General features: G+C 45.9%; 1 protein-coding gene across 2 annotated transcripts in view; it reads left to right on the forward strand.

The window, feature by feature from the left end:
• KDM5B (lysine demethylase 5B) overlaps positions 1–24,647 on the forward strand; it is a 76,803-nt gene extending 52,156 nt beyond the window's left edge. For both annotated transcript variants that reach the window (XM_029228844.1, XM_029228845.1), the window contains 16 exons: positions 980–1,142; positions 3,176–3,295; positions 4,278–4,472; positions 7,370–7,551; positions 7,666–7,790; positions 8,673–8,823; positions 8,955–9,069; positions 9,491–9,846; positions 11,071–11,209; positions 13,355–13,534; positions 14,210–14,368; positions 17,893–18,378; positions 19,950–20,061; positions 20,740–20,894; positions 22,113–22,433; positions 22,893–24,647. In XM_029228844.1, coding sequence (XP_029084677.1) covers positions 980–1,142; positions 3,176–3,295; positions 4,278–4,472; positions 7,370–7,551; positions 7,666–7,790; positions 8,673–8,823; positions 8,955–9,069; positions 9,491–9,846; positions 11,071–11,209; positions 13,355–13,534; positions 14,210–14,368; positions 17,893–18,378; positions 19,950–20,061; positions 20,740–20,894; positions 22,113–22,433; positions 22,893–23,030 — 3,097 coding nt within the window. In that variant the 3' untranslated portion in view covers positions 23,031–24,647. The remainder of the gene's footprint in view (positions 1–979; positions 1,143–3,175; positions 3,296–4,277; positions 4,473–7,369; positions 7,552–7,665; positions 7,791–8,672; positions 8,824–8,954; positions 9,070–9,490; positions 9,847–11,070; positions 11,210–13,354; positions 13,535–14,209; positions 14,369–17,892; positions 18,379–19,949; positions 20,062–20,739; positions 20,895–22,112; positions 22,434–22,892) is intronic.
• The last annotated feature ends 2,079 nt before the right edge of the window (positions 24,648–26,726 follow it).

Here is a 26,726-nt window from a genome sequence, read left to right on the forward strand (position 1 = left end):
AGTTGCTTTTACTGTGGAAACCCCTTCCCGTTCTGTGGGCCCGGGGGCCCAGATAGCCCTTTGGGCGAGGAATGGGGCATGGGGCGTGTGGGTCCTCCAGGACCTCGGGACTGACCGCTCCTGACGGCCTGCCGAGTTCTAGCATCACTGTGCACCGTAGGTAGGGTGCGCCCCATCCGCGCGCGCGCGTGCGTGCGTGTGTGTGTGTGTGTGTGTGTGTGTGTGTGTGTGGTGGGCTGGGGCGGATATTTGGGCTTTCTAAGCTTTTATTTCACATCTGTTTCCCTCCCCTCCATTTCACTTGCTTTCTGAGTACAAAAATATTTGAAGATCTGAAACTCACTTAAATTCCCACACAGGGAATTTGAGGATGTACCACAAGAAAGAGGGAGCTGGCCTTTTACGTGCAGAGAGTCCTGCTTCCCCAGGCAATTGCTCCCAGCTGTGAAATGATGTTTACCATACCTCACAGGGATGTTACAGATTAATTGGCTGACAGTTAAATGTGCTTTGAAGAGGAGCTCTTTAGAAATGCTAATCGCCTTACTTAGAGTTTGGTTTAACTCGCTGTCAGGGCGGAGAGTTGCCATCCTTTGCTAGTTGCTGTAGGAAATTGTGGTGACCACATACCCTTTAGCTAACATAATACCTTATATTCTTAGAAATGCTAGATATCTACATTTTCTGAAGGGTCAAGGGTCAGGTAAAATGGGAGGGAAAAGAGGGACCTCAGATGGGAAGTCTCATGTTTAAACTTTATTCTTGAAGAGGGAAAATGCATTACATATGTTCAGATCATATTTCTGGTGATACTTCTTCAGTTTGAACATTGCCTTACAAAGCAGGATCTAAAAAATAGAAACTGGTTAACCATCTTGTTTGCATTGGTGTTTGCTGGTTGATTTTGTGTATGAGTTGAAGAAGCTACTGAAATTTCATGTAAATTTTGAGATTGATCTGCTTTTACAATCTGTTTTAGGGGTGAGCCAAAGACCTGGTATGGAGTCCCAGGGTACGCTGCCGAGCAGCTGGAGACCGTGATGAAAAGGCTGGCCCCGGAGCTCTTCATCTCCCAGCCCGACCTCCTCCACCAGCTCGTCACCATCATGAACCCCAATACCCTGATGACTCATGAAGTGCCTGTATGTTTTGGGTCAATCCTCCTGCCACCCAGGCTTAACTCCCCACTTCTCTTTTTCCCCGTTGCTCACGTTTTTATGAAGCTGATGTGGCTGTGTAGAAACAGCTGTTTGGTGTCATTTAGTACAATATTGCATTAAGCCAGCAGGACTGGACCCGCAGACACCAGAGAAAGCTGATTTGTTGCAGCTGACGACTATATTGCTGCGCAGCCTTACTTTGCAATAGTAACTGTGAGGCTGTCTCTTCCTTTCTTTCCTGGTGTTCAGTTCAGAGTACATTCACAGGTTGTACACCATCACCATTCCTGCTTTCTAAACTATAACTTTTGTTTATAACTTCAGTCCTTCAACACAGCAAAACAAAAACCGTAAAAAATAAGTGTTGTTAGTATAAATTAGTTTACTCTGAAAATGGCTAGGTTCTGTTATTGATATCATTAGATCTAAACTCTTGTGTCAGAATCCTTCATACTCCATCCCTACTTTAGAAAATAACTCATTGAATTTACATGGTGACATGCTTGGTGGATCTTACATTCTCCCTGCTGCCCCTAATTAAGCTTAAGAGAAAATTTATTTCAGTGTCTTGAGCTTGGATTTCAGGGCTCCCACTCTAGACTGAAAGATGCTATTGGTGCTTTTTCCTATGAGGTTTTTCTACGAAGTGACAGTTATTTTTGCTTAGTGGCTTCCTTTCGGAGGAAACTCTGAAGGCATTTTGGGAGGCCAGATTGAGATGTATGAAGTTGAAGAATCCGTCTTAGTTAGCTCAGCCAAATGTAAATGATACATTTACAATGTTAAGAGGAATTCTTGATCTTGTGACCTTCATTTTATGCTTTTGGGTTCACAGGCCAGTAAATGGGGGCAGATGGGAAGGAATTTTCTTTGAGGGATCATAAAATATTCCTGGGCCAAAGCTTAGAAAATAAGGACCAATAGTCATCAAAATACCACCATCTCCTCGTTGTTGGCATTTTCCATCTTGACCCCACCCCCACCCCCGCCCCACGTTGATGGGTCTTTCTGATCTGTTATGAGTCGCTGGGTTTAGAAGAGACCTCTCGCCCTGTTCTTTAATAGTTGAGCAAACCACGTGGGGCTAGACTCTGGACCTAGAGAGGTAGGTGAATGAACTCGTGCATTCGGGAACTCACAGTGTAAGGGAAAGACAGCGTTTACACAGATCACGGAAGAGTGGTGTGGTTTGACAGTGGTGTTGACTCGGGGGCTGAGCCATTAACTCTGAAAGGGCTGGAAAGGGCTCCTAATGGCGTTTGAACCGAGGCGTGGGCTCTGAAGGGGAGTGCGTGTGGCAGAGAGTTGAGGAGGAGGCCCTCCCGGTGGAGGGCTGTGCTCCTGCCGCTGTTGCCGACTGCAGACTTGGCCTGTCAGAGCCTGGAAGGGCGTGTTCCAGCACAGGGCGGGGCCTCAGCCGGAGTTGCACGGCCTGTGGCCTGGGTGCTGCTTGAGAATTGGCATTTCCAACAAGTTCCCAGTTGCTGTTGCTGCTTTTGGTCTGGGAACTACATTTTGGAGAACCGCTGGTGGAGAGATATGTATTGAAAAGACATCTAATATTATTACTATTATGTAGTAGTTCGTTCAGTCTGAGGATTTTGTGCCTAGAGCAATATAGGTGTTTTTCGGGTAGAGGGAAAAGGGGAATTGCTGGTGGGAGGTAAGTTTGAGGCCCAAATCAAGAAGATCTCTGTGTGGAATGAGATCCTTGAAATGGAGTGGAATTTCTTCAGCTGGTGGTAGGAGATCCTGTTTCAGTATGATAATATTTGGAAGGATGTGTGCTGATCCTGGATGTAGCCAGATTTTTGTGGTGTAAGCTGTTTCCTCTTGAGATACTTACCAACCTGGCAGTCTGCGGAACTACTCCATCTTGTGGCGGAAATGAATGTCTTTAGGTAAATTCAGCCATACTTCTTTCCCTACCCTTTCTGGAGAATCATCTGATAGTCTGTGTCTAGATTGTCTTCCGTGAGGATGTCACTGAAAATCTCCAATTTCTGTCTCCTTAGGTTTACCGAACTAATCAGTGTGCTGGGGAGTTTGTGATCACATTTCCAAGAGCCTACCACAGCGGTTTCAATCAAGGTTTTAATTTCGCTGAGGCTGTTAACTTCTGCACTGTCGATTGGGTGTGTACTTATGACCTAGCAAGCCTTTTCACATTTACCGTTTTTCCTGCAGAAATGGTATAGATGCTTAGAAGCTGTCATGTGTCCAGTTGCTTAAACCAGTTGCTGCTGAAATGGCAGGTCAGCGCAGGTCAGCCAGCTGTGTACCTTCCCCTCAGGAGAGGCCCTGGCCCTGCAGTGTCAGCCAAGACCTGGTGAAGAGTCTGCTGAGTGACGTTTTGGCTGAAGCTTAGTATCTCATTGCAAACTGATAACAAACAGTTCCAGTCTTAAGACTGTACTTTATGCAGCACTGGCTTAAATTATCCAAACACAGTAATTTTTAATGACATTTGATTTCAGGTAGTTGTAAAGTGGAGTTTTTATATTAGTATTAATACTTTTCATTTGCCTAAGAAGAACTACCTAGTGGGTGTGGTGTTAAATCTAATAAATTATGACCTTCAGTGCCTTTTTTTTTCTTTTTTAATAATACCGGGTTGGCCAAAAAGTTCCTTCAGGTCTTTCCGTAACATGTCAGGGAAAAACCCAAATGAACTTTTTGGCCAACCCAAAATAGTTGGCCCAATAAAATAGTACCCAGTAGTAATACCTACATCTATAATTATTTTCTGTTCTATAGTTTTTAGAGCATTGTTGTTCCCTGAAGTAGATGAACCACACCAGTTCCACACAGTTGTTTCAGGAAATGTGTAAATTCACATTTCCAATTAGATTCTACATTGTTGTAGACATTACTGCATTATTAATACATTGGGTTTTTAAACCAGATTTTAATCAATGTACCTAATTTGCCAGATCCTTGGGATGCAAAGATTTTAAAAGGTCCAAGGCTTGTTAGAGTCTAGTTTTAGGATTGATATATGATATCAGTATATGACCCAAGACGTGATATTTGGTAATTGATAATAAAGGTCAGGAGTCTTTGGAAACAGGAAGGAGAGAGATGAATGTCACGTGTCCTCCCTGTCTTTTGGCGCAGCTGCCCTTAGGCCGACAGTGCGTAGAGCATTACCGCCTGCTGCACCGCTACTGTGTATTTTCCCACGACGAGATGATTTGCAAGATGGCCTCCAAGGCGGACGTACTAGACGTTGTAGTGGCATCAACTGTTCAGAAAGACATGGCCATTATGATTGAGGACGAGAAGGCTCTAAGGGAAACTGTTCGTAAATTGGTAAGGTTTCTGGAACCCCAACTGCATGTCATTGGGTGTTACTTAGTAAAGTTCTTATGCAGTTTGATACCATTTTAAGGAAACTTTTCCTTAATTTCCTTTAAGACCATTCTAATAGATGTATATTGATTGACGTCTCATTGTGCTTTTACTTTTCATTTTTCTAATGGCTAATGATATATTGAACATCTTATCATGTATTTATTTACTACCTGCATATGTATCTCTTTGCTGAAGTGTCTGCTCACATGTCTTGCTCTACCCCTTTTTCATTGGATTGTTGGGAGACTTCTCTTTATTCTAGACACCAGTCCTTTATCAGATAAGTGTTCTGCAAGTATTTTCTTCCAGCTAGTGGCTTGTCTTTTCGTTCTCTTAGCAGTGTCTTTCAAAGAGCAGAAGTTTTTCATTTTGATGAAGTTCAGTTTATCAGTGTTTTCTTTTATGGATCTTTCTTGGTGTGTCCTTCTTAAGAAATCTTTGCCTAACCAAAGTCACAAAGGTTCTCTCATGTGTAGTCATCTAGATTTTCTAGGTTTAGATTTTACATTTAAGTGTTTAATCCTCTTAAGTAATTTTTGTTTATGGCAAGGTGTGGGTTGAGATCATTGTTTTTGCATATGACTGTCTAACTGTTCCAGCAACATTTCTTGAAAAGACTCCTTTTTCCATTGAATTGCCCTGGCACCTTTGTTGAAAATTAATTCACACGTGTGGAGCTACTTCTGGACTCTGTTCTAGTCTGTTAGTCTGTGCATTTGTCCTATTGCTAATAACATATGGTCTTGATTACTGTAACTTTCTAATAAGTTTTGAAATGAGGTCGTGTGAGTCCTCCAACTTTGTTCCTTTTAAAAATTGTTTTGCCTATTTTAGTTCCTTTGCTTTTCCATATGAAGTTTAGAATCAGCTTACTGATTTCTATCAAAAAGCCTGTTGGCATTTTGATTGGAACTGCATTAAACCTATGGATAGTTTGGGGGAGAATTGACATCTTAACAATACTGAGTCTTCCAATCCATGGACATAGTCTATCCCCTCATTTATTTAGGTGTTCTTGATTTCTTTCAGTATTTTGTAGACTGCAGCACACAGATTTTACACATATTTTCTTGGATTTGTAATTAGGTATTTCTTATTTTTTGGTACTATTATGAGTGGTACTTTAAAATTTTTTTTGATTTCCAATTGTTTATTGCTAGTATTTAAAAATACTATTGAGGGCTTCCCCGGTGGCGCAGTGGTTGAGAGTCCGCCTGCCGATGCAGGGGATGTGGGTTTGTGCCCCGGTCCGGGAGGATCCCACATGCCGCGGAGCGGTTGGGCCTGTGAGCCGTGGCCGCTGAGCCTGTGCATCCAGGGCCTGTGCTCTGCGACGGGAGAGGCCACAACAGATACAGCTGACTTTCCAAAATTGACTCTGTATCCTACCTCCTTGCTAAACCCAGTAGTTTTTTGTAGATTCTTTTGGGACAGTCATATCCACAAATAGTCACATTGTTTTTTTTTTTTCTTCTTTTATGTGCCTCTTTAGAATGTTGGCTCCGTGGAGCTCACCTTGAACCAACAACAGTTTACTCACCTTCCCCTGATATTGTACAATTGGGAAAACAATGCCCAGAGGGTTTAAGCGTCTTACCAAGGTCTTTGGAACTTTGAGCACGCATAATTTTTTTCCCAGATCTAAAAATTGACAAATTAAAATTGGGTGAACTGGGGCTTCCCTGGTGGCGCAGTGGTTGAGAGTCCGCCTGCCGATGCAGGGGACGCAGGTTTGTGCCCCGGTCCGGGAGGATCCCACACGCCACGGAGCGGCTGGGCCCGTGAGCCATGGCTGGGCCCGTGAGCCATGGCCGCTGAGCCTGTGCTCCGCAACGGGAGAGGCCACAACAGTGAGAGGCCTGCATACCGCAAAAAAAAAAAAAAAAAAAAAAGAAACTTCCTGGTTCAAGACCTCATTTATCTTGACAGTATCAATTGGGAAATTCCTTGTAACGATTACAGTCTCTGTTGCACAGATTGTCGAACCTTTTCCAAGAACTTTCCATATAAGAGGCTAATAGACCACTCAGCGTCTTCACATTGACAGTTCCTGCACGGTAGTCTTTTTTACCTGCCCCATCTTCTTTCCTTTCATTTATATTTGTTCTTTTTGTGGATTCTCCAGCAACATTACTCTGAAGCCCTGTATAGCATGTTTGCTGTAGTAGAAAGTATATGCATTTCTTTTGCTCTTATCTAGACCCAAAATATGGACAAGGCCAATTTGGAGTAGAATAAGCAGCTGCTCTCCGTAGTTTTATGGACCTGTTAGTAAGTGTTCTCATACTCAGATCAAAGTGGCCAAACGTAAGGACCTACCGTGTCCAGAAGGGGTTCTCCCTAGATGGGTGAGATAGGTTAACTTGCCCACGTTTGCTAGGTCCACACACATTTTTAAATTTTATTTATTTATTTTTGGCTGCGTTGAGTCTTCGTTGCTGTGCGCGGGCTTTTCTCTAGTTGCGGCGAGTGGGGGCTACTCTTCGTTGTGGTGCATGTACTTCTCATTGCGGTGGCTTCTCTTGTTGTGGAGCACGGGCTCTAGGCGCACGGGCTTCAGTAGTTGTGGCTCGCAGGCTCAGTAGTTGTGGCTCCCGGACTTAGTTGCTCCGCGGCATGTGGGATCTTCCCGGACCAGGGACGAACCCGTGTCCCCTGCATTGGCGGGCGGATTCTTAACCACTGCGCCACCAGGCAATTCCCCCACACATTTTTAATCACGCACTCTCTACTCTCTACTTTGGTAAGGCTCTTTTTTTTTTTTTTAATTTAAGCTCAATTATTACATGTTTGTCTTGGGGGCTGATGGATTGTATCATCCTTTGGAGATCTCTAAAGTACACACTTTATTCTAGGGAGTAATTGATTCAGAAAGAATGGATTTTGAGCTGTTGCCAGATGATGAGCGTCAGTGTGTAAAATGCAAAACCACATGCTTCATGTCTGCCATCTCCTGTTCTTGTAAACCTGGCCTGCTTGTTTGCCTGCATCATGTAAAGGAATTATGTTCCTGTCCTTCTTTTAAATATAAACTGCGGTGAGTAGGAAGAATGATTTTTTTTCTATGGAAAACACTAAATCCTTAGTATAAAACATCTGATTTCCTCCAAACCCCCATATCTCAGAGCTAAGCCTGCTATTCTGTTTCCAGGTATAGATACACTCTGGATGATCTCTACCCCATGATGAATGCACTGAAGCTTCGAGCAGAATCTTACAACGAATGGGCCTTGAATGTGAACGAAGCTTTGGAGGCGAAGATTAATAAGAAGAAAAGTATGTGGTATACAGAAAGTGTGACTTAGTGATTGGCAAATTGGGACTGATTGTAACATAGCCAACTTAAAGTTATCAGCAAATGGATTACTTGAAGCAGCCTGACTTAGCCCATCTGTCCAGCCAGGTTTGGAGATTTAGCAGAGGTTTTAAAGCCAAGAGTGAATGAGGCATATGTCCTTACATCAAAGTGAAGTCTTGATATATGAGTTTTGCAGGATCGTGTATTTAACAAATATCGTATTGTTACCAAATAACCTTTACACCTCTTTGTCTCAGAAATAAAAGAATTTCACATTTTATATGGACCTTTAGAAAAGGTTTTTGTTTGTTTTGCTTGTTTTTGAACTAGGTCTCAGGACAAAGACAGCATATCATTAAATTAAGAGTCTGTGAAATGCTGGTTTATTACTTCTTAGTTCTAGTCAAAGTCTCTGTCTCTTGTTATTACGTTTGAAAGTTACTGCTCCCCTTCAAAGCGTTTTCATTTGCTTTCCTTTCTGTCACTCAGCAGGTGGCTCTTCCCTCTCCTGTTTAGGGGTGGGTGCAGGTCACTGTCTCTGAGCCCACCAGTTCCCTGCCAGGTGCAGAGTAAAATGCAGGAGGAAAAGGTGGTTCCAGCCACAAGAAGAACTGCATTTGCTCTGTTTTGACAAGGCAGGGGTTCTTTGTTCCTTAAACATTTCCACATTGAAGGGCAGCTCTAGGCACTTTTTAAAGTATTCCACTCTCAGCCAAAAAAAAAGAACAAATTTATTAGAGGTAAAACATTGCAAATATCCATAGGTAAGAACTGATCAAATCAAACCTCCCCGTCTGTATTTCATACCAGTATTTCATACATAATGATCACAGAAAAGGTGATCTTTTCTTTATTCCTAGGCCTCGTCAGCTTTAAGGCTTTGATTGAGGAATCTGAGATGAAGAAATTCCCGGACAACGATCTTTTACGTCACCTCCGCTTAGTGACACAGGACGCGGAGAAATGTGCCTCTGTCGCCCAGCAGCTGCTTAACGGCAAGAGGCAGACGAGGTGGGCACTGTGCACGCCCTGGCTTGGGCTCTTCGGCAGCCTGTTGTGGCTGGTTTTACCCATGACGTTGGAGTCTGGGGCTGGTGGGGTACCTGCTCTCATGCAGTCTCCTTGGGCCTTTGTCTGTCTAGGTATCGATCTGGTGGAGGGAAATCCCACAATCAGTTGACAGTGAATGAGCTCCGACAGTTCGTGAGCCAGCTGCACGCCCTGCCCTGTGTCCTCAGTCAGACGCCGCTGCTGAAGGTACCTGGATGGGGAGGTGGGGGTGCCCGCCTTCCTGTGTTTTGTACACAAGCCCAGGTCACATGATCAAGTTATCTTCCCCTGTGGTTAATTTGTACATTTATTTGCAAATGCTTTTAGTAACCCGTTGAGTGGTACGTGTATATAAAGAGATTGTAACAGGCCTGCAGAGGAGAGAGAAGGTTGGAAATTTTTACCTTTCACAGTGACCACCAGCTACTATAGTTGGTACAAGTCTCTCTTAGAGTGACTTGTGTAACTGTCAGTTGGCTTATGTATTTATTACCTTGTTTACCTGTATTGTTGCTAGAATCAAGTGAAATGGCAGAGGGTCACGTTGAACATGCACTGAAGATTCTGAGTTTTCAAGAAGCCAGTTACTGAAAATATTGTTTTGATGCAACAATCTGTGTTTTTTAAGGATCTCTTGAATCGTGTAGAAGATTTCCAACAGCATAGCCAGAAATTGCTCTCTGAAGAGATGCCCAGTGCCGCTGAGCTGCAAGACTTGCTAGACGTCAGCTTTGAATTTGATGTCGAGCTTCCCCAGCTTGCTGAGATGCGTGTCCGGCTGGAGCAGGCCCATTGGCTGGAGGAGGTGCAGCAGGCTTGCTTAGACCCCAGCTCCCTCACCTTAGATGATATGAGACGTCTCATAGACCTCGGGGTGGGTCTGGCCCCATATTCAGCTGTGGAGAAGGCTATGGCACGGCTTCAAGAACTGCTCACGGTATCAGAGCACTGGGATGACAAAGCCAGGAGTCTCCTCAAGGCCAGGTAAACAAGCACGCCCATGCCTCTGCCCGGGGAAGGCTGGCACTGCGTCCGTCCGGGAGCACGGAGCATGGGGAGTAGGGCGGCACGTGGGCACAGTAGCTGAGCAGAAATAGCTGAGCTGTTCGGAGCCACTTCAGAGCTTGGGCAAAAGAATATTAATTTTTTTCCTTGCGTAACCGATTGTGAAATGGATGGTTCAAATGGAAATACCTTTTCTAGAGTTGGTTTAATGAAATTTCCCTGGACCTCGAGGATAACATCTTTGAGAGAAGAAAGCATTTACAAATAAGTGGAACTGTTTAAACCCACAGTTAATGAAAAAGATCCCAAGGAGTCTTAAAGAGAAACATCTGAGAGTCAGTGTGCACTGTCTTTAAGATGAAAATGGTGCCATAATTCTCCACATTAGTGCTGTTGCTTTGTGACCTTATCTATACGCGAGAGATGGGTTGGATTCAAGCTAACCATCCGAGGGGAGAAGATGATTCCCTCCCTATTCTTGCTTTCTGTCTGACAGATCTTTACTATTCCAACTGACAAGATAAAGTACAAGAAATACCTAGGTTCCAGACATTATTTTGTAATCCTAAAATAGTGGTCATTGAGCAGAGTACAAAAGTTTTGGGTTCTGTGCTTTTGGTATGTTGATATCCTGGAGATTTTTAATTTTCTTAGTGAAGCTGTATGAGTCTTGATAGCGTATCTAGTTTAACATAACGTAAATTATCCCTAAGTTATCTTTTGCAAGTGGAAGTTTATGGTTATTCCAATGTCAAATCAGAAATAAGTAGAACTTAAATGCTTCACTGAGTTATTTGCTATTCTGAATTTCCTTTGAAGTGATTTTTCTTTTTTGTGGCAAGCGGGGGCTATTCTTCGTTGCGGTGCGCAGGCTTCTCATTGCAGTGGCTTCTCTTGTTGCAAAGCATGGGCTCTAGGTGCACGAGCTTCCGTAGCTGTGGCGTGCAGTCTCAGTAGTTGTGGCTCGCGGGCTCTAGAGCACAGGCTCAGTAGTTGTGGCGCAGGAGCTTTGTTGCTCCGCAGCATGTGGGATCTTCCCAGACCAGGGCTCGAACCCATGTCCCCTGCATTGGCAGGTGGATTCTTAACCACTGTGCCACCAGGGAAGTCCCTGAAGTGATTTTCCTGTTTTCTCTGGTAAGTAAACCACGAGAAAAGTGAGCCACAGTGTAAAAGCTGAGTAGTGTCATTTTGCTTTTGTAGGCCTCGGCATTCATTGAACAGCCTTGCTACGGTGGTTAAGGAGATCGAGGAGATCCCCGCGTACCTGCCCAATGGTGCGGCTCTGAAAGACTCTGTGCAGAGAGCCAGAGACTGGCTTCAGGACGTAGAGGTCCTGCAGGTAGGTTTACAAAATGTCCCGTGTGTGTAAGTGCGTCTGTAAAGAGCAGTAATGTAAACACTTGCAAAGGGGAATATGTTGGATCTCACTACACAGGTTCAGTGTTTGGGTTGGCCAGATTACTGATTCTCTTCAACCTTGTGTAGATGCACTTAACCCACCCCATCTACTGTCCTGACTAGTTGACTCAGTATTTAAAGCTTAGGTAATTTAACCAACCTTTTCTGGGAGCTTGGGACCCTCCCATAACAGACTTAATTACTTGGTTGGGGTTGAAGAAAAAGAGCTAAAAATGAAGTTGTGGGAGAAACACAGTTTCTAACGTCTGACAAGTACAGCTATCTCTTGCTGGCTTGCCAACTACTTGGAGTTTACATAATGAAGAGTAGCAGATTCAGTGAGTCTTGATACATGATTACATGGCCAAACTAGGCCCTCAGGCCCAGGACTTTCACCAAGTAATGACTTAAATGTGCTCCATACCTACAAAAGCAGTGAGATGAGCACGTTCTAAAGTAACTGTCCAAAGTAATCAGCACTGAGTATCTGTGCGCCTGTGCTAGATGTTGTACTTGCTAAACTTACTTATAAGTTAAAATAGAAAATTAAATTCACTTGTAACATTATTAAGGTATAGACAGAATATATTCTATGTTTTTCCCAATTTTCAGCTGGATAACTTCATTTGAAAAGTGGTTGGTGGGAGTGTCTTCCTTTTTCTAACGATCATAAACCAGTGGGTCTTACGGGCCTATTGAGAAAAAAGATCTTTGAATTATTTAATGGGATAGGTTTTTAAAATTTTAATTTATATTGTTCTTGAGGCTCAAATTCTGTTTTGTTGAAGCCATCAGATTCTAGGAATAAAATACCATCTGGTCTTCTGAATATCTATGTAATTTTAAGTGGTGCTAATTAGTCAATTGCTAATGAGAAATGCCAAACAGGACAGTTTTAGCCACGTGTTTTCAACAAAACATCTGGACATCTGTTCTTGTTAATAGGGAAGAGAAGATACATTGTTTGATAAATATTACATAATTAAGGGGTGACCCCAGCCCGCCAAAGAAAAAACCAAGGAAAGTGTTTGCTGTGTACGTAAACTTCCCCAGTGAGGTTTTTGATGCAGGCTCTTGTCTGTGGTTGTTGGAACTGTAGTGGGTACAGTCACGGTCCCCCCTTCCACTCATGGTTGCTGGCAGCCAGAAGATGAGGTCATGACGACGAGGAGAGGTGAGCATATGAAATCAGAAGCAAGGACACATGTCTGGGTGGGTTTGCTCCCTTCACGTGCTGTAATGTATGTACTACTTAGTACGGTGTTTGCAACAATGTCCATAAGGACAAAAAGCAAGTTTTGCTCCATTCCTGAAATAATAGCCTGGTCTTTCCTTGGGTCATATATTTAAGGACTAGTAGAGAGGTGTGACCAACAACAAGGAACCTCTTCGTGTTTAGTGGATTATTTATTTTAAAAGGTCATCCAGTATTCTGCTGTTCACTTAGGGAGTACTCCATATGTTTCTAAATGGAGTACCATAGGCATAGCATATAATTTGTGAGTCACCTTTTTTACGCATCCAGCAGAATACCTATGCCCTTACAGTTTCAATCCTGTGAGAATAAATAGAAGGCCCCCAGGTGATTCTAAATGAATAATAAAGTTGGAGAGCCAGTGGGCTTTCACAACTCATTTTTTGTTTCCTCAATAATCTATACTGAGTTACTATAATTCATCATTGGTGAGTGAATTGGAGTAAAATATTTGTTTTGTTGCTTTTCTTTCTCTAAGTCAGTATGGAAATCCTTTGAGTTATTACAAATTTACATTTCTGTTGAATTTTTTTCACACCATCCATAGGGACCAAAATGACAAGTGAATTGACAAGGGCATAAACAGTCTGAACAAAGGGAGCACAGTATATGCCAGGTCCAAAGTTGTATCCATGGGCCCAGCACAAAGTAGGTTCTTACTTGTCGAGTGGAAGAACCCACACTGCTCCACCTCCACCACCATCGGCCAGCTGGCAGGTTTTGTCAGCACCCGTCTGTGAATTTAATATGTTGAAATCATGGGGTAGGCCCGGTCCGAATGGTACTTTTCCCACTTACATAGAAGTAATTTTTTTCCCCTTGATTTGTTAGGCTGGAGGACGTGTGCCAGTGTTAGACACACTGATAGAACTTGTTACACGAGGACGATCTATCCCGGTGCATCTGAATTCTTTACCGAGACTGGAGTCACTAGTAGCTGAGGTTCACGTTTGGAAAGAATGTGCTGCTAATACATTCCTGACTGAGAATTCGTCCTATTCTCTCTTGGAGGTAAGTTTGCAGTTAGCCCACCTACAAGACCTTGGGTCCCCTAGCCTGGCAAAACATGTAGTCCCTCACACACACAGGTGGCGTCACTGACTGATCTGTGCTCTAGGAGTTACTTTTCTCAGTGGAGCCAGGGAGATTCTTCTAAGTTTCTACTGAAACTTTCAGTTGAAACTTAGAAGAATCTTAAAATGTTTTCTGCATATGTTTAGGGATAGCATTCACTGTCTAAGGAAGAAATTTTCCTCCTTGAAGTTCCTCAGTTTGTTGAAATTGGACATTTAACCTTGGCCATGCTTCACCACTTGCTTTTAACAAGCTCAATAAAAGATCTCATCCACCTTTCAAAGTACTATAGTTGCACTTCTTGTGTTTTTTTGTAAGCTGATGCTGGTCACACATTATGACTGGAATCATTCTGTATCACATTTTTTTACTTACTGTTTGATTGAATCTGGAATCAAAGTCTGTCTTTTTGTGAGATTTCCTTCTTTCTTTCCTCCCTCTCTTCCTTTCTTCCTTCCTTTGTAGAAGAGAGTTTCTGGCTTCAGGGAGCCATGTTACACAGAAAATACTAAGAAGCTCACATCCTTCCCACTCCTTAGGCTTTTATTTGGGGACTTCCTAATGCTTCATCTGAAATCCATTTTACCAGCGGTGGTGCTTTGTCCACATTAGGTGCTGTGTCCTCGATGTGATATTGGCCTTTTGGGATTGAAGAGGAAGCAGAGAAAGTTAAAGGAGCCCTTGCCAAGTGGCAAGAAGAGAAGCCCCAGAGTAGAGAGTCTGAGTGACCTGGAGAGAGCTCTGACTGAAAGCAGAGAGACTGCTTCAGCTGTACGTACTGGGGTTTTTCCTCCTCTTTTCTCCATGGGGGAGGATAATTTCTAACTCTTCTCTTACTTACTGGTCATATTGGGAAGGCAAGTAGAAGAATAACTTTAAAAGTACTCTGTTTTACCAAAACGACTTTGGGAGAATTGTCATTTGTAAAAGTTTTGAATGGAAGGTGCATGGAGGTGCAGAGGATTCAGGGAAGGCCTCCCAGATTCAGAAATAGTCTTTCCAGTGCCCAAGGCTTGGTCCAGGGATGCAGACTCAGGACACCCAGGCTAACAGATACGTGAACTGCAATGCCAACTTACTAGTTTACAACAAGAAATACACCTAAAAGGGTACTGGATACTTTTGAGTCTGACCTGCATTTAGCATAAGCCCTGTTGATTCAAAGATTGTATCATCTTCAGGAAGGTGAAGCAGTATCTAGCTAATGTTTAGTGAGCAGAGTATCAGAACAGAAGAAGATAGCTATGTGATCTGGATGCTTTTTGAAAATTAAAAAAAAAATTTTTTTTTTAATTGAGCTGTAGTTGACCTGTAATATTATATTAGTTTCAGGTGTATAGTACAATGGTTCAGTCTATGTATATATTGCAGAATGAGCACTGTAAATCTAGTTAATATCCATCACTACACATGGTTACAGTTTTTTTTTCTTGTGATGAGAATTTTTAAAACCTACTCTCTTGGCAACTTTCAAATATATAGCATAGTATTAATGACTATAGTCATACCATGCTGTACATCACATCCTCAGGACTTATTTTGACCTTTTGATCCTCTTCACCCATCTCCCCCACCAGTTGCCTTTGGCAACTGCCAGTCTGTTCTCTGTATCTGTGGGGTTGTTTTTGTTTTGTTTTGTTTTGTTTTTGTAGATTCCACATATAAGCGAGATCGTGCAGTACTTGTCTTTCTCTGACTTATTTCACTTAGCATGATGGTCTCAGAGTTCATGTTCTTGCAAATGGCAGGATTTTCTTCTTTTCTGTGGCTGATAATACTCCATTGTATATACATACCACATTTTCTTTATCCATTCATCCATCAGTGGACATGTAGGTTGTTTCCATATCTTGGCTATTGTGAATAATGCTGCACTGGACATGGGGGTACAGATAATCTTTTCAAGTTAGTGTTTTCGTTGCCTTTAGATGTATACCCAGAAGTGGAATTGCTGGGTCATATGGTAGTTCTATTTTTAGTTTTTAAGGACCCTCCATACTGTTTTCCACAGTGGCTGCGCCAGTTTACATTCCCACCGATGGTGCACCAGGGTTCCCTTGTTTCCACATCCTGACCAACACTTGTTATTTCTTGTCTTGTTGATGACAGTCATTTTAACAGGTGTGAGGTGATAATCTCAGTGCGGTTTTGATTTGCATTTCCCTAGTGATTAGTGATGTTGAGCATCTTATCACATACCTGTTGTCCATCTGTATATCTGCTTTGGAAAAATGTCTACTGGATCCTCTGCCCCTTTTAATTGGATTTTTGTTTTTGGTAGTGGTGATGGTGTTTTGTTTGTGCTGTTGAGATGTATGAGTTCTTCATTGATTTGGGGTATTGACCCCTATCAAATTACAATTTGCCAATATTTTCTGCCATTCTGTAAGTGGTCTTTTCATTTTGCTGATGATTTCCTTCCCTGTGCAGAAGCTTTTTGGTTTGATGAAGTCAGACTTTCAGGATGGTTTTGAAGGCATAAAGCATTGTCCATCCCAGAGCAGGAACATAGCTGCTACTGGGCCTGGGCTCGTCCTTGGTCCAGGCACCTTCTTTATGGTCTGGTCCTTCGTAGCTGCCTGACCTCTCTTGTGATTGACATGGGATTGCCCTGATGTGTTTGTGTATTTTGACACAGACTTTCTTTGGCATGTTTGTCCCTTACTTCAGGCTCTAATCAGATGTGGCTGCCTGAGCATAATTCTGGTGTTTTCAAGGTGCTACTTTCCACTGTTATGTGGTTCGTTTTTGTAAAGACACTGTCTGTCTTGATCTTTGCTTGTCTGGTCTTGCTGATCTAGTCTGTGAACCTCTGTACATTACCTGTTGATCACTTTGTGATCACATAACCCGTATATGCCGCCTGTACATTGTTTTTAGCTAGAAAAATAAGTAGGTTTCTTAAATATACCAAAGGTTTGTTAGGTGGTTTACTTCTAGATCTGTTTCTTCCCTAATCCATCATTCATACATTTTCTTCTCCCATCCAGAAGAGTCGATCTGGCCTTAGGACTCAGCTTCCTCTCTTGGTGAATCGGGATGGATCTGGTGGTGCCTGGATCCGATCATCGAGAATGGTTTAACTATGACAAATTAACGTTTTAAGGACTTGCTTATAGGAATAGACTTGGGAAGGGAATGGTTCCTGCAGCCTGTAGTTTTTATTTCTAAAGGGGAAGGCTCAGTTTTAAAGGCCTGTGTTTACCCCCTGTTGCTCTGTATTTCTCCCTCAGTGAAGTATTAGGATTTTGGTGGTCCAGCCTTCCGCTGTGGAAGATGGATGTGTTAAGTTCGAGGGGGTAGTGACTAGCTCTGACATAGCTAGTGATTTGAATTGGTCACCCTTAGGCAGCTTTTACTTCGTGGTGCGAGGTGGATAAATCTGTAGTGCCTGGACTGGTTTATGTAGTGGGCGCCTGGTCTGTTCACGTAGAAGCAGCCCCTTGTATGGACAGCTTGCACGTACTGGTCAGAAACATGTGCAGTGTCGCTTCCGCTTATTGTTGTGAAGCTGATTACGTCTGTGTTCTCAAGCCGCTTACACAGATAAACTGAACTCAGAACTTTGCTGAGACACGGCTCTCGTTTTAATAGAGAGAAAAGACTCTATAACGAGTGTACTTGCCACTTTCTGCAGAAAAGCGGCTTGCTTTTATCTCTGCCCTAGTGATCTTACAGCGTGAGTGTGTGTGTGTGCATGTGTGTAAGGGAAGTCTGGTGAAGTGGTTCTGTTTGATTCTTTCATGAGGGACCCAGCTTCACTACACACAGTTCCGGTGTCCAGCACACATGTAAGGTGTAATGTTAAAGGCAGTAAGAGACACAGGTTACTATGGCTGTTTAACAGACTTTCTCATCTAAAGTGCCTTTCTGGAAGAACTCAAAAGCTACTGGAACTGAAAACAAATCGAAAACCTCAGAAATTAGTACACCCAGACTGTGAAAAGCCTGTATCTTTCAAGAGAGGTACATTTTCTAAGAGAAATGTGTGAGGAATTTGGACTTGGAAGAATGGTGTGTGTTAGGTAGCTGCTCACACTGAGGGTTTGCTGGGTGCCAGTCAGAGCGCCTGTCACACAGCCCGTGTCATCATCGTGGCGGCCCTGTGAGGTGGGCACTGTTACCGACTCTATACGTGTGGAAATTTAGCCACAGTGGGATGTTGTTGCCCACCGGACTTAGTGAGGCAGGCAGAGTCTACTCTGGAGCCCAGTGTTCTTAGCCACCAGGACCCTAGTTTTAGGAGAAGGCTGAGTTCTCTGTGACATTGTCCCTGATTGTTTTCTCCTTTCTAGATGGCAACGCTTGGGGAAGCCCGCTTACGAGAAATGGAAGCCTTGCAGTCTCTCAGACAAGCCAATGAGGGGAAATTGCTGTTGCCAGTCCAGGATGTGGAGATGAAGGTCTGCCTGTGTCAGAAGGCCCCAGCTGCCCCCATGATCCAGTGTGAACTCTGCAGGGATGCTTTCCACACCGGCTGTGTGGCAGTACCCAGTATTGCACAGGGCCCCCGGATCTGGCTGTGTCCCCATTGTCGGAGGTCAGAGAAACCTCCATTAGAGAAAATTCTGCCCCTGCTGGCCTCCCTCCAGCGTATCCGAGTTCGCCTTCCCGAGGGAGATGCGCTGCGGTATATGATTGAAAGAACCGTGAACTGGCAGCACAGAGCCCGACAGCTGCTCTCGTCAGGTAACCTCCAGCCCACGCAGGAGCGGGCGGTCTCAGGACTGTTATGTGGCAGACGGCAGGCCGCAGCAGGACAGGCGCCAGAGACAAGCAAGGTGAGCCGCAACGCTCCTTCGCTGGTTATCGGACTCAGCTCTGTGCCTTCTTCCGGAGCCGGTAGCTCTGGTGGTGCCGCCGGTACCAGCGCCCGCTTTACCTTCGAGGGTTGTGCGCACCTGCCGCGTTGCCTCAGTTCCCTCTGCTCCCAATAGCCGGGCACGCTTCCTGTGGAGCAGATTTCACCTCTTCGTATGCGCATGTGATTTTTCCATTGATGTGTGTGAACCAGATGTGTTTTTTTGTTTTTGTCTTTTTTGCGGTACACGGGCCTCTCGCTGTTGTGGTCTCTCCCGTTGCGGAGCACAGGCTCCAGACGCGCAGGCTCAGCGGCCGTGGCTCACAGGCCCAGCCACTCCGCGGCATGTGGGATCTTCCCGGACCAGGGCACGAACCCGCGTCCCCTGCATCGGCAGGCGGACCCTCAATACCACTGTGCCACCAGGGAAGCCCCAGATGTATTTTTAATATACGTGTGTTTTAAAATTCTTTGGCTGTTTTTTTCCTGCTTCCTCTCGTGTAAGTCACCGAGGAGAAAGGGAAAGTGCCTCCTCCTGTCTCTGGTTGCCTTTTGAGGAAGAAGAGCTTTTGATGTGTCTTGAGTGTTAGTAAGTTGCTTCAGAGCAGAGGCGGTGGGTTTCATACCACCTGTGGTCTTTCTGCCAAAGCCAGATTCCCCTGAGCGTCACTGGGACGGCCGGGCTTCTGTCTTCTTCCGTGGGAGACAAGGAGTGCAGCCAGGCAGGCAGTACTCAGGCCTCTCATAATGTTAACCTGGTGACTTCCAAGTCTGGCAGATTCTCTTGTAGATGCTACGCGTCCCTTGTGCTGCACCAGCAGAGATGTGTGAAGTGTAGGAGTTGAAGGTCATACAGATTAGGGATGAGGACAGAAGATTGGTCTCTGTTGTATTTGTTTCCTTGTCTTTTTAAGTTCTCCCCAGGCTTCTGAAATACAGTGCCTGGCACTTAGCAAATGATGTGTTACATTTCTGTCTCATAGTTGAGTTGTGGGTATTTGGGCAGCCTACGTTGGAGACATTTGTGCTCCTTACACACGATGTGCTAGGAGTTCACCTATGTTAATAAAAGGGAAAGGCACAGCTGTTATTTACTTAGTAATTTGTGGTCAAAGGACTGTTTCTCCCAGCTCCTCTCATAAGCTCTGGTGAAGGTGGGGACGTGGGTGTGAATGCTTTCTGGCAGTTCCTCAGTTGGTTTACCCAGAGCGGGTACACGTCTGTGTCAGTCGGGTTATAATCTTCAGAAGGAGGATTACCTAGAGATTAAAAGGCTGTGTGATCTGTTGCCACGCAGAGAAAATGACTTATTTCCCAGTGGTGCTCTTCACCTCTGCAGTCAGTCCAGGTACAACCAGGAAGACCAAAGGCTTGGTGGATATGAGTTGGTTTGGCCAAATCTGAGATGCCAGGAGACTTCTTTCAGTTTGGGAAAATCAAGCCTTTCTCTTTGCTGGTTGCTGCCTGATAACCCAAGCTACTTCCCTTGGGGTGGTGGGAGTGGCTTCAGCCCTGGAGAAGCCTCACTGTGCGATGTTCTCCTTCCGCCAGCTATCTCAGCCTCCTGCCTCCACGTCCTTCTCCTTGCCCGGTGCCTGGGACGGCAGAACCTCATATTTACACTCTTCCTTCTCTGCTGGACGGAGCTGTATCCCCCTCCATGGTCTGTATTTATTATTATCATCACCATTATTATTGTTATGATTTTGAGGGCTGAAGAGTAAAAAGTGATGGTGCAGTAGGTTTTTGTTGCAGATAAACTAGGAACCATTAAAAAGGATTTTATCCTCATATGTAGGATATGGATTATTATGTATTTGCAAGGTAGGAGAAGAATCGTAGTTAAAGGCTCATAAATGCAAAAGAAACAGAAAGGAAGCCTTTATATCCATTGCTTTCAGGGATGAAAGGGTTCGTCCCATGCCAACTGATAATTAAACACCAAGCATCTTGGTCATCAGATGCTAAGCCATGGGTTCCCTTGTTGCTTCATTACTTAGGAGACTTGAGGGGGCTCTAGAGACCCTGCCTCCTTCCTCCTGTCCTTCCCTGAGGGCAACTCTCCCCCATGAGTTGTGCCTGGAACCTTGGGCCCACTCAGAGTGCCCAGGCCCTGGCTTTTCTGTGATTCTGTGAAAGCAGAGGTATCTCCCTCCTGCATCAGCGGGAGTCCTCCTAGTCACTGATGGACTTACACAGTCCAGTTTGGGCCTGCTACGCTGTGGCTCTGGGCCTGTGGAGTGAACCTCACTTGAAGGGAAAGGGTGGTAATGGGAGCGGTGGTCTTCCTCCACTCATGTCTCAGGTGGGTGTCACCGTGATCTGGTCTTGTCTCCGACAGGTCTAAGCCCAGAAGTGAGTGAGCTGTTGATGGAGGCCCAGCTGCTCCAGGTGTCCCTTCCTGAAATTCAGGAGCTCTACCAGATGCTACTCGCAAAGCCCAGCCCTGCGCAGCAAGCTGACCGCAGCTCTCCAGTGAGACCCAGCAGTGAGAAGGTGGGCGTCGGGGTCTGGGCGGCAGCGTGCTTCGGAGTGTCATCATCCTTCAATAGCTCGGGGACGAGATGCTGTCTTTGGTCCAGGAAAGGATGCAGACCACCTGCCCCACAGCCCTGCTCCAGCGGCTGTCACTGAGCACTTCGGGCTCACAACCTGGATTTTGATGCTGGTTTTTAAGCCACTGTGTGAAATTGTTTTTTATTTTTAGCAAGGTGTGCTTCTCATCATTTCCATGTGATAATAGCTAGAAGCAGGATTATTTTTCTTCAGTAAGAGAATTACTGTAGAGATGAAAATGTAATTATAGCTGGAAAGGCCTTTGGGATAAAGCCTTCATTCTTGGAGTCAACAAGTAACAAATGCTTTAACTCTTCTAAACCAAACCCAACAGCTGGTGTGAGGACCAGGTGACTAGACCAAGGGTACCCTTTTTTTGTTTGTTTGTTTTTTGGGTATTTTTTGGCCACACCGCACGGCATACGGGATCTTTAGTTCTCCGACTAGGGATTGAACCCATGCCCCCTGCCGTGGAAGCAAGGAGTCTTAACCACTGGACCGCCAGGGAAGTCCCAAGGGTGCCCGTTTTGAGTGCTGACTTACTTGAAGGGGATAACTAGTAATGTCCTGTTTCTTAGCAGCGTAAGATGCTGCTGCTGCTGCTTGCTGTGAGTGAACTTGCTGACCTGTAACATTCAGTGCCCCTGAGAATGTAGTCAGATAGGGAGGAATCTCACTGAAAACAGCACGAGGGCAGACGCTGGCATTTAGGATTTGTTTTTCATTATGACACCAAATAGTGTAGCACTGTTACCAGCTGTGTTCAGTTAATGCACCTTCCTCCTATAAGGGGTGGAGATGTGCATAAAGAAGCAAGGTATTGCCTTGGTTCCTTAGCTGTCTGTGGGTTAACACCTAGATAGAAAACACTCTGTGGACGTCAGGCACTTCCTCGTGGGTTTGGCCAAAAGAATGTGGCCTCTCCCCTCTCCCGGAGCTGGTTGGCTAATTTGAAACGAATTGTGTCTGTGACATTTCTGTTTTCCAGTGTTGCTTTGGTAGACTAAACAGTGAAGTGAGGTGGTCCTGTAGGATGTGAAGGGGGGGCAGTGTAGCACGTGTCGGTGTCGATGGGGAGCACCCACTTCTTGTGCAGCCGGTTCTCGGCATTGCTGGTTTTGGCGAGGGGCTAAATGGAGTTTGCCATCTTCCACCCAGAGTGATGGCTGCCGTGGGAAGCGAGACGGAGTCAGCGGCCTCGAGAGCAAACTGAAGAGACGCCTGGAAAGAGAAGGTCTCTCCAGTGAGCGGTGGGATCGAGTTGCCAAAACGCGGACCCCTAAAAAGAAGAGGATCAAACTGAGCCACCGCAAGGACACGAACAGTTTCAAGTTAGAGCGGGCACGTGGCCATGAGCTGGTCCCTTCTGCCGACGCTCAGTCCCTGCCCGCAGACGCGTCCTGCTCGGAGCACGAGGACTCTGGGGACGAGGACGCCGTCTGCCCGGCCGTGAGCTGCCTGCAGCCGGAGGGAGACGAGGTCAGTGAGGTTTGGGCCGCGGAGGACGTGCGTTCCCTTAACTCAGAAACCCTGTAAGCTGCAGCTCGCCTGGCCGGGTCTCTCCTGCTTACCTGCCTTGAGCCCATCTGAGTGGATTGCTCACCCTCCCCCACTGGTACCTCTGCTCTCACATCGCTCCTGGGTCTTCTCCCTTTTCTTGAAGAAACTCTTCCTCTGCCCTTTTTCCTTTTCCTGCTCCTCCAGCTTTCACCGCCCAGCGCTAAGAAGGTGGGAGGGATGCTGCTGCCACGCCCTTTGCTTCCTTGTCACAGGGCGGCGCTGTCTTAGCCCCAGAGCAGTCACCACTTGAAGACTGGCTTTGACTCGGTCGCTTGGGCTGCTGTGCCCGAGGTCCCAGTGCTGGGGCAGTTGCCTGCCCGGTGTCTGTCGGGCCTGTTCTCCCCCTGAAAACCCCGTCTCCCTGCTCTCTGTAACCAGGTGGACTGGGTCCAGTGTGATGGCAGCTGCAATCGGTGGTTCCATCAGGTCTGTGTTGGCGTCTGTCCCGAGACGGCCGAGGAGGAGGACTACGTGTGTGCGTGCTGTGCGGCGCCGGGCGCGCCAGGCCGGAGCTAGAGCAACGGACCCTGACTGTAACTCAGGACCCGGCCAGAGGACTCCTCCAGGGTCGCAGCAAAGCTGCAGGCCTGGCACTCAAACCAGCCTGTGAACGGTGCTATTTCTATTCCTTACGGGATCATTTTTCCAGAACTCTTTGAAAAAAAGAAAAAAACGACTAAAAAAATTTTTTGACACTTTTTGTATTTTTTTCCTTAAGAGCCGTTTGTGATTGTTGAGGTTTGAAATGCTGACTGTTTTTTGCAGGGGTTCCCACCAATGTGGAGGATTGGAGCTTGCACCTTTTCATGTACAGCATTAAAATCTTACCTCTTTCTGGGATTTACCGGCTTAAGAGTCCAACTCAGTTTCAGTGCCCAGAAGAGCACCAGAAATTCCAGTAAATCCTCATTTGAGGGATTTCTCTCTTGTTTACTCTGTTACCATATTGGGGAGCTTAAGTTTTTCACTTTTGGGGGTCTTGTTTGTTTCTTTTATCCACTTTTCTTTTTTCCTGGTAGACTAGGTTTATTTATCTAAGCAATAACTTCCATGTTGGTTTCAGTGGCTGGAATTAAAACAAAACAAACTTCCAAACAGTGTGTTGGTGCTTTAGCATCTGGTTGATGTCAGAACGCAAACGTCTAGTTTCTAGTGTCACTGGTGACCTAGTGACATAGAAAAGAGGCTGCTCTGTAAGTACCTGCCACAGCTGTATTTTGGCTTTCTCCTTGCTCCTTCCCTCCTCGCCTGTTTTTTTGGTAGCTTGTATCAAATGTTGCAGTTTATATTGTGGAATAAATCCTTGGTCCTAATATAACACTAAATGCTGGTTATTTAGAGCCATTAGCCTACATCTGCTTCTGCCCCTCCACCTCTGGGCTTTGAAGAGTGGAGGGGTTGCTTGCTTTTGCCTCTGCCCAGCCAGGCTACAGAAGTGGTGGCTGGTAGCCTGCAGACATTAGGGGATTCTTTTGTATCCTGCTCTGTTCGGTGGGCCATACGCCTCCAATCTCCACTCACAAAGACCCCTCTTTCCTCCCGTCTTCAAGGAATAGAACCTGTCTTTAAAGCCATGCTATTTTTAAATAAGCTTTCTCAGAATGTTGGCAAATCATTCCAATCCTCAGATCGGCCCTCCTTGTGGGAATGATGTCTTTATTATATTTGAATTGACAGGGAAACTTACTTTAGGGTTGAGATGTCAGAAGGGGAGATGTAAGGAGAGTGCACCCTCACAGAGAGCTAGGAGCGTGTGGGTCGAGGAAACACTTCTGAACACCCAGGCTCTGCCCTCTCACTTTCCTTGCTCTCTCTCTCTCTCTCTCTCTCTCTCTCTCTCACTGTTGTTACTGGTCATGGATGGCTCACAGCCTTTCCCTGCCTTTTCTTTTTAAAGGACTCTGTTCTGCAGTGGAGAAGACATTCTGGTGAACAGACTCTTGCTTGCTGTTTGCTATCCTGTTGCTAATAATACCTGTTTTCCCTCCATTCTATAGCCATAAACCTGAAGATGGGTAGAAACAGTGGGTCTTTAATAAAACAACAAAAACAGCAGTTTGTTATGTAGCAGAGATTTAAATGTGTACTGCCCCCTTTTATGCAATTCAGATAATTAAATCTCTTTAAGAATGACTTTGAATCGTCTGCAGTTTTCCCAGAGTTGTCATATTTCTCCTTGTCTGATGGGCTTCTGGGGCCAGTGGAGAAGAGCAATCTCCAGAGTCCGATCTGGAGTGGCAGGGGTTTTGGCCTTTGTTTTTTCATTGACGTGTAGTTGATTCACAACGTTGTGCCAATCTCTGCTGGTTTCTGGCCATTTTAAGCACCCCGATTCTTAGACTCGCCGACATTGGGGCACGATGCTGACTCTCCCAGTTCCACGGAGAACATAAGGTTAAAGGGGACTTTGCTCCTAGAATAAAGCCTTTGCCTGTAGGGAGGGGGCTTCTGCACACCTGGTGTGCACCTCCCCTGCTCCACGAGCTTTTCTTCTTCACCTGGAGGGTCCCTGACAGTAGCACCCTTGTGCTGAAGAGTCTCTGCCCCAGTTAGGGGGGGTGGGCAGGAGTGTGTGTATGTAAACCACCTCCCACCCAGGTGGGGCCATGGTCTGTTACACACGTCGATACTGAAGCTAAAGGCCTGTCACGTGCCAACAGTTATCCTGCTAGTCAATGATGACGGCTCTCCTGGAGCCTCCATCCTACCTGCACGCCAGCACGACGTGGAAACACGGACCCCCGATGGACGCCTTGTGTGAGGGACCCACTGAGACCCCGGAGTGGGGTGTGTTATCTGCAAACTGTGCTTGTGCGTGTGAGCTGTGAGGCTGACCTGTACCCTCGTGGATGCACGAGGCAACACGTGCGAGACGGTGACACATGCAAGCTGACACTGTTCCGTCCCGGGTCTTGCAGCTGCGTGAGGTGTGAGGAAGAAAGGGCTGAGTGAGATTGGAGCCTAAGCCAGGAGGGCACGTGGGTGAAGAATCTGGTGCCCCCGCCTCAGTGCCGTGACTGCTGTGTTTGTTTTTCCTCCCAAATCAGGCTGTAGGATTTCTCACCGAGTGCAAAGGGCTTGCCTGTGTGTCGCCTCTGTCCTGCAGGAAGCCTGGGATTTGGACGCGCTGTAAAAGGAAGGTCTGCTGCTTTACCGCTTCGTTTCAGCATCCTGGGAGGAGGGGCTTGTTTACCCCTCTCAGAGCGAATCTGAAGCCAGAGATGCCACTTGAGGTTGTGGCAGTTGGTAGAAACCTGCTTTGTTCTGCCTGCACGCTCTAGTAACGAGAGGCAGAGGTGTTCATGAGACTTGAGGTCTTCGGTGGAAGCATGGGTCCCTGGGCAGGGGTAAGCCTGCGGACAGGGTGGGTGTCTCCTGGAGGGCTGAAGCCCGGTTCCCCTGTCCCTCTGGTTGGGCTCTCATCATGGGCCCCCGCCGCTCCTTTAATCTCACCGCCCTCTCAAATGGAGACCCGCTTTTGGCTTGCACCAGGCCTTCGTGCCTGTGGGTGTTTTTCTGGGCTCGACCCCACCTGGGGTTCCTGCCACATGACACAGACTGGGGTGGACTGTCGATGCCACGTACCTGGGACAGGAGGCGGAATGGCACAGCAGGGATTTTAACCGTCGTTGCCTGTTGCCGTTCAGTACGTGTGCCCAGTCTGCTGCGCGTTGGCCTCTGTTAGAATGGTACTTCCTCGGCGTAAAGATGCAGGGAGCACAGTTCCTTTCTGCTGGACTTCGCCTGCTGGGAGGAAGAGCCGAGGAAAAGGATGAAGAGCCCAGTGCCTTTCCTTGAGCACCGGGGCGATGGCTCCCATCTTCCACCCTCTCCAGCCCAGTACGTGGATCCTTTGAGGCCCTCGACTTCTCTGGGCGGTTCCGTGGGACAGAGAAGCTGCCTGGACCTCATATGAAGTCGTACCGTTATAAATCCACTTCCAAAGCATAATGAGTCCATCTGTAAAGTGTACCTTTCACTTCTTCCAAATTTTTGTAAACATTTTCATGTTTCAAGATTGCTTACATAGGAATACATCTTCACATTTTTATCAGTTAGGATGGAACCTTTAGATGGTGACCCAGCTCGCTCTTCTGTTCTGGGCTACTTGTACTAGGATGAAGGGTGGCGAGCGATGTGCTCTTAACTTTCAGGAGGACCCGCTGCGTTGGATGGAAGAAAGGGATTGCGAGGTCGTTGGAGCTGCTGCAG

Source organism: Monodon monoceros, unplaced genomic scaffold (genome assembly GCF_005190385.1).
Source record: "Monodon monoceros isolate NGI ecotype Baffin Bay Population unplaced genomic scaffold, NGI_Narwhal_1 Super_Scaffold_18, whole genome shotgun sequence".
Classification (NCBI taxonomy): Eukaryota; Metazoa; Chordata; class Mammalia; order Artiodactyla; family Monodontidae; genus Monodon; species Monodon monoceros.